The sequence below is a fragment of the Astatotilapia calliptera genome, chromosome 5 (assembly GCF_964374335.1).
Source record: "Astatotilapia calliptera chromosome 5, fAstCal68.1, whole genome shotgun sequence".
NCBI lineage: Eukaryota > Metazoa > Chordata > Actinopteri > Cichliformes > Cichlidae > Astatotilapia > Astatotilapia calliptera.
Window position 1 is genome coordinate 38,729,268 of NC_137426.1, and position 11,917 is coordinate 38,741,184.

At 44.8% G+C, this 11,917-nt stretch overlaps 2 protein-coding genes across 12 annotated transcripts in view; one reads left to right on the top strand and one right to left on the bottom strand.

The window, feature by feature from the left end:
* zbtb40 (zinc finger and BTB domain containing 40) overlaps window positions 1-737 on the top strand; it is a 14,309-nt gene extending 13,572 nt beyond the window's left edge. For 10 of the 11 annotated variants that reach the window (XM_080301458.1, XM_080301454.1, XM_080301457.1 and 7 more), the window contains one exon: window positions 31-737. In XM_080301458.1, the coding sequence (XP_080157584.1) occupies window positions 31-80 (50 nt within the window). In that variant the 3' untranslated portion in view covers window positions 81-737. The remainder of the gene's footprint in view (window positions 1-30) is intronic. The other variant, XR_013909077.1, reaches the window with a different exon arrangement.
* Window positions 738-3,990: 3,253 nt separating this feature from the next.
* On the bottom strand, window positions 3,991-8,450 carry cyb561d1 (cytochrome b561 family, member D1). Its single transcript, XM_026169194.2, has 3 exons — window positions 7,729-8,450; window positions 7,329-7,366; window positions 3,991-5,038 (listed from the first exon to the last, which is right to left on the bottom strand). The coding sequence occupies exons 1-3, from the start codon at window positions 7,883-7,885 to the stop codon at window positions 4,532-4,534; spliced, it is 702 nt and encodes a 233-aa protein (XP_026024979.1). The 5' UTR covers window positions 7,886-8,450; the 3' UTR covers window positions 3,991-4,531.
* Between the last annotated feature and the right edge of the window lie 3,467 nt (window positions 8,451-11,917).

Below are 11,917 nucleotides of genomic sequence, written 5' to 3' on the forward strand. Positions count from 1 at the left end.
TTACAAAACTATCTCTGTCTGACCCCACAGGTGATACCAGCCAATCCAACAGGGAGCAGACAGGAAGGGGCGGAGTCTGAGGAGCCAAGGCAGCAGGGGGTTGGTCAGCAGGTGTTTCTAGCTCTGGCAGATGGGCGAGAGGTGAAATCATCAGCAGAGCTGGTGGAGGTGAACATGTACGACCTTCTGAACAACTCTGTGGCCTTCATCTGCGAGGACAAGCCAGCAGGCGGCGACTCTTAGCCGACCCTTTGGTTCCCAGCGCCACAAACACGCCTGCAGAAAACATCAGCAACACTGGCTGCTGCGCTCGTCTGTCCCACAGTCCCAGCTGGTGACAGCCCGACGTTTTCAGTCTGCTCATGATTCACGGACACGGTGCAAGCATAGGTTTGTGTTGCTTTAAAGACATGACAGCAGTGCTGCTCTGTGGCTCTCAGCACTCAGATCTCTGCATGTACAGGTCTGCATTTTCCCTTAAGCAGTGGGAGCATTTGTTAGACTCCAGGCGTGGGACTAAATCACCAAACCGTGAAAGTTTATGGTCACTGTGGACTGGTACCTGTGAACGCTAATAAACACGAAATACCTGACGCTGCTCTGTGGAATGGTTCCTGCTGTTGCACGAATAAAACGACTGCATTTAAGATTTCTCACCTGTTTATCCTGTTCAGCGGTCAGTATTAGCTCACAAACGATCGTTAACTGCAAATAAAGAGAGATGTGGCTTTATTACAGATGTGTTCCCTTATTTATTACAGGTTCACAGAAGCAAAGAGCTGAGAGGGTCACATAAATACAAACACCCACTGTGGTCAGCTCATGAACAGCAACCCTGAGACAAATCCACGCCCAGCTAGTTATCCTCACCCGCTCTTTGAGCTCGAAATGAATAAAATCCATGTTTTAGGATAGACTGTGCCGGGAAAGGATCGTCTCTAGACTAGATGTGATCTTTGGTTTGTCCTTCACTGAAACTGGAGTTCTCACAAATAGAAGACGAGTCTGTATTTGACAGGTTGTGTTGTTGTATCAGACACAGTAAGAAAGACCTGCCTGCTGTCTCAATCACTGCAATCAGCTTTTTATGTTGCACTTTATATTTGCATAAGCCAGCAGCTAACATGGATGAAGAATCTGGAAGCAGACGTCTTCCTCCCCTCACCCAGATGGCCCCGCCCCTCCCTCAGCCTTGTCTGCATCGTTTCTTCCTGTTAAAGGGAGTTTTTCCTTCCCACTGTCACCAAAGCACTTGCATATAGACACTGAGCACGTGATGTCATTTCCGGGGTAAAACCGCAAAGGATTGTAGGTACGAGTGGCGAGCGGTACTAGAAGCACGCAAGCTTTCATATGGAAGCAGTCACACAGCGATGAAAAGAAACACAAAGAATGGCAAGGAGCTGTTGTGTTATTAACTGCCCATATGGAAAAGAAATAGTAAAAACTTATGTGATTACTCATGAAAGTGGCCACGTTCTCATTACTTTCATACATTGTTTTAGTATCCAAAACATACAAGTTTCATTATATAATTTTTCAAGGGATCTTATATGTTTTCACTCTTGTATGCTTTTCATACAAGTTTCACACAGACAGATACAAACTTTATAAGATTTATATAAATCTTTTCCATATGGGTGCAATAGCCGGTCACATGACGGCCACAGGAAGCCGACGGGTAAAGAGATCATTGTTATCAGATTACATCATGGAAGCCACGTTTCCGTAGTAACAAAGAGCTGATGGATGGCCTGGATTGCAGCCATTCAAAGACCAAATGTAACGTCCCAGAGCACTCCAGCTCACAGGTTAGTCTGCTCCAAGCATTCACACAGAGGTCAGTCTGCTGTTGCAGTTAATGCGTCATTTATCGTTTTTAAGTAAGATCATTGAAAAAGCAGTTTCTCAACAGCTCAGTTACTTCTTAAAACAGAATAATTGCTATGATGCCTTCCAGTCAGGTTTTAGACAGAACCACAGCACTGAAACCGCTCTGACCAAAGTGTTTAATGACACATGTCTGAACACAGACAGTGGAAAAATGTCAGTCTTAGTTTTACTGGATCTCAGTGCAGCATTTGATACAGTTGACCACAACATATTACTCAAACGACTGGAGAACTGGACAGGTCTTTCAGGAACTGTACTAAACTGGTTCAAAACATACGTAGAAAACAGGAAATACTTTGTATTGTGTCACAATTTTCTCCAGCTAAACAAAAACAAAACTGAGGTAATAGTCTTTGGCGCCAAAGAAAAACGATTACAGGTCACCAGAGAACTTCAATCTATACATCTAAAAACCACAAACCAGGCGAGAAATTTGGGTGTAGTGATGGATGCAGACCTAAACTTAGAAAAACACATTAAGACAATAACAAAGTCAGCTTACTATCACCTCAAGAATATATCAAGGATAAAAGATCTGATGTCTCAACAGGACCTGGAAAAACTAGTCCATGCATTCATCTTTAGTAGGCTTGATTACTGTAACAGCATCTTTACAGGTCTACCTAAAAAATCAGTCAGACAACTACAGCTCATTCAGAACTCTGCTGCTCGAGTCCTCACTAAGACCAAAAAAGTGGACCACATCAGTCCAGCTCTGAGGTCCTTACACTGGCTGCCTGTCCGTCAGAGGATAGACTTTAAAGTTCTGATGCTGGTCTATAAAGCTCTGAATGGTTTAGGACCAAAATACATCAATGACCTCCTGACCCAGTATGAACCTTCCAGATCCCTCAGCTCATCTGGATCCGGTCTTTTATCAGTTCCCAGAGTCAGAACCAGACACGGAGAAGCTGCATTCAGCTTTTATGCTCCTTATATCTGGAACAAACTCCCAGAAAGCCTCAGATCAGCTGAAACACTCAGTTTATTTAAATCCAGGTTGAAGACTCAGCTGTTCTCAGCTGCATTTGAATAAAGCACCAAATCCACACTTTAAGCTTAAATTTCAAAACTTACATTTAACTACTGATTTTATCTACTGTTCTGATTTTATCTGTTTTGATTTTATATACTGTTTTGTTTGTTTTGTTTGTTTGTTTGTTAATTAGTTAGTTAGTTTATTTGCTTGTTTTATTCAATTTTAAATCATGCTTTTTATTTGTTCTTGTTTCTAATGTCTCTGTAAAGCACTTTGAATCACCTTGTTGTTGAATTGTGCTATACAAATAAACTTGCCTTGCCTTGCGTATCACAACATAATTGTTGATGTAGGTGACAAATAAGTCTTAATTTGAATTGAATTCGTTGCTTGGCTGCTTTGTTCACGGTGGCTTGTAGGAAAAGCAGCCTACAAAATGCAGGAATGTGATCCAGACTGGGCCCCTCCATCAGCCTGGGTTTAAAGCTGCTACCACAGCCAGACCTGATCGGTGAAGAGAGAGCGAGGTCCAAACAGCCACGAAACGTCCGCATACATGTGCCCAAGGGTTGTATTGAAGCAACCAAGTGATGAATAACTGTTTCAGTATGTTGTTTTGAGCTCATGGGGGTCACATGATTGTTGGGTTTTCTCTGTATTACTGTGGGGTCTTTACTTTAAAATATAAAGCGACTGTTTCTGTGCTTTGGTGTAAAGTTGAACTGTATATTCAGTTAACATGTTTAAATAGTTTACATTCATCTTCTGGATTACTGCGTCTCAAAATATCTGCTTTTCTAGAAAGCTGAAGATCAACCTTTCTGTGAACTCAGCTGAGTCTGCCCTGGATGCACCAACAGGGTTTGATGATGGTGGAAGTTAGAACAGCTTCTAGTGCAGGACACACTATCAGCCACTTCCATGATCCAGCCTGGAGCAGAGCAGATCGGACAGTGTCGGGTTGTTCTTAGCTGGTTGATACCAGCTGTAAATGTGCATCAAATCAAATCAGCCATGTGAATCTGTGGAGAAGGCCACAGGGTTGCAATTTGAAAACGTTTTGGTAGACCTTTTGTGTCACAATGTAGCACCTATAAGAAGTCAAAAGGCAAAAAATATCATGAAACAATAAATATCAGAATTTTTATGTTGGTGTATAACCTGGTGTAGCTCCATGTTCTCACACAGTCAGCAGTAAATGTTCATCAGGCTGCACACAGTCTCACCGAGCATACACAGTGAACAGCAGTGAGACTCCACAGCCGCAGACACACAAAACCAGTCCAGGTGTGTCCACCAGCTCCACCTGTGGGACTCCAACAGTAGTCGGCAGCCATACTTAAACACCAACCCTATAATGTTTCATGCTGCAGTTCTTCTACAGGCCACTAGATGCCAGCTATTTGTAGCACTCGAGGTATGAAGAAAAGGAAAAAGAACCTCTCCCAGAAGCTACGCCCTAAAATCCCTTATTTCAGTTGTAGTTTAATACAAATATAGCTCACCACACCACAGCTGCTAGCTTGCTTGCTAACAGTGATGACTGGTAAAGACATTTCACTCAGGGATAAATTCCACCCTTGCAAGGGTGCAAGTTAAAGAAGACTCTTTATTTCTTCATTATTCCTTTTGGATGTCTCTGCCACCTGCTGCTGGTTCCTAGCTGGTCAGCTTCTTGCGGGGTAGATAGGCATTAGTGATCTGGCTCATCACCACCAAGGCAGGGAATAGAGGCAGGATGAGGAAGGCCCACCACGCCACCCCCTTCGCCGTGGCCTGGAACCAGTCAGTGAACATGGCAGACATCACTGTCACGGTGGAAAACAGGTAGACAACCAGGCCGCAGGTGGCATGGTACAGCTTCAGTCTGGACGAGGGGCAGGAGAGACGCAGCAGCTTGGGGAAAATCACAGCGATGCCGCAGGCCGTTTGGAGCACGGTGGCGGTCAGCGTACACATACCCAGCAGGCTGTGCCAGGAGGCCAGGTGTGGGAGCTCCGACACATTCCTGCTGGCCACAATGAACCCAAGTCCAGTGGCTGCAGCGATCAGGACCAGAGCCTGACAGAACCAGTGGAGACGGACTTTACTCTTCCATGATTTGAAGCAGAAGGGAGATCCCTCTGCTGAGAACAGCAGGATACCTTCGGTCATGCACAGGCAGTACTGCAGTGAGAGGAAACAGATGTTAGTAAAGGGGCTTATTTGGTGATTAGTGGTGATACAGATCCAGCCATGAAAACTCAACAAGCGATTAATTAGATGTAGAGTTGTGGGAATTTATTCTAACGATCTAAACTCCTGTTTTTCTGCACATCAAGCTTTGTCCAGTTCATTCAAGGAGACAAAGTGTGTGCTGTGTACATGAGTGACATCTAATGTGATTGGGAATCACAAACTGTAATACAGCAACGCACAGCACCAGCATATTATGGGATGGGCCTGTAAGTGGATGATTACAGACAGATGTAGCAGGATAAATGATGACGTCAGACCTATGGACAATAACCCGAAGCTTTACCCAAGACTTTCTCAAGGCAAAGAAACAGAGCGTTGTTCAACTGCCAGTCAGCTGACCACAACCTGTTCAGCTACTCGAGTTTCATAGTAACTGCATATGTTGAATTAACATTCAGATCTGGTGCATTATTATGGCTGCCGGTCTCTGATGAGACTGAGAGAACAGCATATTCTAGCAGTGTGTAACACTAGGCCATACCATCATTTATCTATATAGCACTTTAAAAACAACACATGGCCGACCAGCAGACATAAAAAGTACAATAAGAGTAATAAATCGTTATTCTATCGTTTTTAACCTGGATTCAAAGACTGATGTAGACTCCCTAATGGGTGGCAGAGCAGGTCAGCCACTAATCAGAAGGTCGGTGGTTCGATCCCAGGCTGCCTCCTGGCTGCATGCCAAATATCCTTGGGCAAGATACTAACCCCGTGTTTGCCTACTGGTGGTGGTCAGAGGGCCCGGTGGTGCCAGTGTCCGGCAGCCTCGCCTCTGTCAGTGCGCCCCAGGGTGGCTGTGGCTACAATGTAGCTGCCATCACCAGTGTGTGAATGTGTGTGTGAATGGGTGGATGACTGAATGTAGTGTAAAGCGCTTTGGGGTCCTATGGACTAGAAAAGCGCTATACAAATGCAGGCCATTTAATGTGAAGAGGAAGATCATCCCAAAGCTTCGGGGCCACAGTAGAGAGCGCTCGGTCTCTAAGGTTCAGCCATGATTTAGGGACAGAGCAACAGCTGCTCAGCTGAGCGAACGAGGGGGGCATAGGGCCGATATACAGGCGCCGGAGCATTTGAGGGTTTTAAAAACCCTTTAAAGTAGATTCTAAGTACCGGAGTAATATGCTCAAATGTTCTTTTACCAGTTACAAACTGTGCAGTTGCAGGCACGGCCAACCGCTATTACAAGGGAGTTGCAGTAATCCAAGCATGAGGTTATAAAAGCATGGATGACAGTTTCCAAGTCACGCCTGGAAAGAAAAAGCTTAACCTTCGACAGACGCATGAGGTGCCAAAAGGAAGACTTGACCACCCCGTTTGCGTGGCCATCAAAACTAAGCACAGAGTCAATTTTTACCCCAAGATTAGTAACTGAGCTTGTCGGGTGACAGTCAGAGCAGCAGAGTAACCTCTGGGGTTCGTTCCATTTTACGTTCATTAAAACTTAAAGAATTTAGAGCCATCCATGACTTAGCATCGCTAAGACGATCAACCAGGAGTGCAGTCGAGGAGCTATCAGTGACTGAAAGGCAGATAAAGGCGGCTATCGTCAGCATTTGTTTAAATTTCTTGTTTTTGCACCCTGTGGCAGGAGATACAATGGAAACAGTAGTGGCCCAAGAATAGATCCCTGTGGTGCACCCGACGGCAGAGGGGCCACAGACAAAATCTTATCCACGAAAGTGCCAATGTGGAAATTCCCACACAATGCAGTAGTCGAGAGATCAGCAGTCGGAGCCACCAAAACAAGCAATACAGGTTTACCACAGTTGTTGCTAACAAAATGTCATTCATAACCTTTGTGAGCCGACTCTGTGCTGTGAAACGGCTTCAAGCCGGACTGAGGAGCTTCTGGAATCATTCAGGTGATCCAACAGCTGAGTGGGAACAATCCTTTCCAGGATCTTACTCAGACTTTATCACTGCATCAGATATTTTGTATATATCACCCATCTCTAAGCTTCCTTTTCTGAGTGTTAACATATCCTCCCTCAAATCTATTATTTACAGTGGAAAGCTGACAGAGACTGGAGGAATGTAGTGGGCTGAAAGCTAGCAGGAAACAACATCTCCATCCATTACTTGAAATATCCCCTTAAGCAGCTTAGAAAGCCATGCGAGAAGAGCCACAGCTGCCCGTTTACTCGGCCGCGAGCGGTCGTGGGTGAGAGGAGTGAGACGAGTGTCTGTGTTTGTGTGAGGACTGGAAACTTACAGCGACAGACATACACATGGGATGCCAAGAGAACAGACCTGGAGAGACAAAGAGCAGATTAATGACACAATCATCAGCTGACCATGTGCTGCAGCTTCAACAGCAGCAAGCTGACCGTCAGCAAAACCTAAACGTACCCACTCAAGGACACGCACTGTGATGCAACAGCTGAAACACGGGCTCTAATCTGCACTCGTTTACATGTTTATCATCAGAAACGGGATCATTTTGTTTACTGGAAGAAAACCATGATAATAATATTTATTTTACTACGTTGATCAGTAAAGAAGCCCACGCAGCTGATCAGTCACGTGAATGACTAAATCACAAATAACCAAAATCACTTCCTTATATTTGGCAGGTTTGATGACGGGGATAAAACACTGTACACAACACTTACTGGTTCCGGGTCTGGACAGCAGGGAGAGGACGAGCGTCAGGCCCAGGCCGGTGACATGAGTCGCTATCACCGCCACTCTCCGCAGCCACACGTACAGCCAGAAGTCCCGCATACCCAGACCCTCTCCCACCGGGCTGTACTCCACGTCTGACCGCATGCTGCTCACAGCCTCTCCGGCTACCTGCTCCAGCGTCCGGCGGGAATACGAGGTGTGCTGGAGAGGACCGAGGAGCCCGGCTGCACGAGCCTCATAGTCGCGCGGTTACAGCGAGCACGAGCCGAGCAGCATCAGAGTCGCTGCTTTGCCCAGGCTCGTGTGTGCGCACACATCCTTCCTACGAAACCCATTTTGTTAAGGCCATTTCCGGCCTGAGGACGCAAACAGAACGGGCGGTGCGATCCCTCCGAGTCTGCACACAGTCACCGAGCTGCCACACCGTCGCTTCTGCTTCCTGCTTCGACCTTTTCTCGAAGAAACTACGCAGTGAGCTGACCCGACTTGTATTTCCTGATTCTCGTGTCAGCCGCTGTAGCCGAGCGCAGGGAGAAACACTAAGAACCGTGCATAGGCACAAAACAGCGTTAACTGAGCGAATCTTAAGCTCACTACATGTACACGTAGATGGGTGAAAATGATTATTGTAGACTTATCAATTATTAATGCACATTGTTGCAGATCATGTACAGCCTGGCTTTGGAGCTGGAGCGTGATGTCACGGGGGTGGGCGTGGAAAGGATGGCTGATGGCTACGCCTCTCTCAGCAGGTTAATGCAACACGTGGTCCAGGACCGCTTTGAGGTGCTGAATCTCCACATTCCCCATCTCACAGTGCAAACAAGTCCTCACAAGTGTCGGGTCTTAAAGAATCTGTTGCTAACATCTTGGTTCCCAGTACCACAGCACCTTCAGGGGTCAGCAAAGGGCTAACTAACAACATTATGCCTAATTGGTGTAAATGGAGGCAAGGACATTAACATCATATATGCATGTATGTTAAATATGATCTCTGTTCCACAGGCCTGTCAAGGTAGCAGTAATTAGACCGTTAAAAAGTCCTCTGTTTACCGTGTTAGCTAATTAGAGGCCAATCTTTCTTGTATCCCAAAAAGTCTTGAAACAGCTGATCATCTGCAGGTTTCAGAAACTATCACAGTTATGATCTTCTTTGGGCTTTGAGAGCAGACACATGTCTGCTAGACCTCAGTGCAGCGCTCAGTTACCCATAATACTTTGTATAGAGTAATGTGCTGTAGGTATTACAGGTACTGTGCTGCAGTGGTTTGTATCATATCTATCTAATAGACTCCAGTTTGTGCATGTAAATGGAGAGTCCTCTTCACACACTGAGGTTGATTATGGAGTCCCACAGGGTTCAGTGCTAGGACCAATTCTGTTTACATTATACATGCTTCCCTTAGGCAGCATCTTTATTTATAACGCACTTTACATCCAACAATGTTGGCCAAAGTACTACAAATATAAAACAAAGAGAAAACAGTTTAAATTACATATAAAATATCTTAAAATTAAATAAATATATATAATTAATAAAAAACATATTAAGAGAGATCAACAGGTCCTGCTGTGCTGCAAATAGATATGTTTTAAGACGTGATTTAAAAACAGATAAGGAAGGTCCTGTCTAACATGTAAAGGCAACTCATTCCACAGTTTTGGTGCTGCCACAGCAAACGCCCGACTCCCTCTGAGCTTATGATTAGTCCTGGGCACGCTCAGGAGGAGCTGGTCAGCTAACCTGAGGGGCCCGAGGCCAGGCATGTCCAAAGTCCAGCCTGCGGGCCAAATGCGGCCCGTGTTCAAATTTCCACTGGCCGCAGCCTCTGTCACTGATTTTTTTTCTTAGAAGGGTGGACAATGAAATGAACATGAGTGAGCCTCCAGAGCCTTACGGGCCAAACGAGAAGCAGATTTGTTTGCTGCTGCTTGTTCCGCCGTAGATGACATGAAGCTACCGTGGAATAAAGTCACTGGGGTTGTTATGGATGGTGCACCTGCTGTGGCTGGGGAGAGAAATGGACCCTAGTCTGTAACAAAGTCAGCAAACAAGGAGGTAAAGCTACAAAACTCCACTGTATTATTCACCTACAAGGACTCTGCTAAACATTTGAAATACGACCATGTTCTGAAAAAGGCAATAAAGGCTATTAATGATATTCGCTCCAAAGCCCTGTGCCACCGCCAGTGTCAACAGTTTGTACTCAACATCCAGGCTGAGTACAGGGATGTTGTGTATCACAATGACCTGAGATGGCTCAGTCGGGGGTCGGCACTGCACTGAAGCGCCTTGAGGCGACTTTTGTTGTGATTTGGCGCTATATAAATAAAATTGAATTGAATTGCAGCGCTTCTACTCTCTTAGGGAGGAAATCAGACAACTCTTATAATAACACAACATGTGAACACGCTGAACAGGAGCCTTCAGGGGTAAAATGCACTGGTAAGATGACTGTATTCACACATCAAAGCCTTTGGGACCAAACTGCTACTTTTCTAAAGACATCTGTCACAAATGCAGCCCAATACCACACATTTCCCATCGCTACAGGAAATAATGACTAGTTTCCTACAGACCAATGTTAGTGCGCAATGAGGTGATGCAGCAGACTTCTCTGGCTGAGAAGGTTCAACAGCACTTTTGGGATTTTGCAGCTATTGAAAAAATCATGCCTTTTTCCTCTCCCTCTTCCATGGACCCTGATGATGCTCCTGACCATTTGCAGCCGGAGCTCATTGAGCTGCAGTGTGACACCGAGTATCGCCGTCAGCACCAACAGCTTTTACCGCCAGCTAGATAAAGGCGTGTTCCAAGAGATTCGAACATTTGCTAAGAAAATACTGAGCTTGTTTGGCTCACATACTTGTGCGAGAAGACATTCCCCGTCATGAACATGAACAAGAAGCGTGAGGACGAGATTAAGCAACTCACTTGCGTGACATTTTGCGCATCAGAACCACTGTTTCTGAGCCAGCCCTGGGCCATTTACAAGGGTTACATTTTATTTCAATTTCATATTTTTGAAATTGAAATAAAAAACATCCATTTTTGTTTTTGAGATCTGATTCAAAATCCAATAACATAAAGTAGTTTTTTTCATTTTTGATGGTCAATTTAAAAACCTAAAGAACGAGCGATGTACGGATTTATATGGCCCAGTGTTTGTACTTTTGAATAAGTTAACTCTTAATGTTATTTTCCTGTTCACATGTTTTGAATTTAGATGTTTAATTTTTCTTCATTTTGTGTTTTTCAAATACATTATTTTGGTCAAATTTATTAATTCATGATAAAAAAATTCATAATAAAATTTGTGTGAAAAATTAACATGATAAAGTTACGGAGCCCCGCAGGGGACATGGGGAAAAAAATTAAGACGGACTTTTGTGAGATCTCACAAACGTTGAATTCCAACAATGGCGGCAGCTACTTAGTTGTAATATTACTCTTTCTGGGTCACAAAATACACTTTGAAGATATTTTGTGAATGTAGTTGTGTAAACGTCAGATACCTGCTCGGTTTACAAGACATCACATATTTGCAAAAGTGCTCCGACGTTTTCGGAGATCTGACACCCGCCATCTCGAAGCTAACGGGAGGTCGAGACCTACTACAGCCGGGAGGAACACCGCTTTCCCGGCACATCGTGCCTCGACCTCCCGGTCGGCTTGGAGCTGGCGGCCTCCGAAGAATGCGGCTAAAACTTTTGCGAGATCCCGAGTTTGTTTTGCGAGATCTCGCAGAAGTCCGTCTTAATTTGTTTTCTCCCATGTCCCCTGCACGGTCCGTATAAAGTCGTTCATTTGCATTTAATGTTAATGGTTCAAAATATTTCGGGGTGAATGGTCGGCCCACACACATGCTCAACTTCCCAAATCTGGTCCTCTTTGCAAAAAGTTTGGACCCTGCCTTAGGCAGCATCATTAGAAGACATAGCATACATTTACACTGCTATGCTGATGACACCCAGCTCTATCTGTCCATGAAGCCAGATAACACACACCAATGAGTTAAACTGCAGGAATGTCTTAAAGACATAAAGACCTGGATGGCCGCTAACTTTCTGCTTCTTAATTCAGATCAAACTGAGGTTATTGTACTCGGCCCTGAAAATCTTAGAAATATGGTATCTAAGCAGATTCTTACTCTGGATGGCATTACCTTGTCCTTC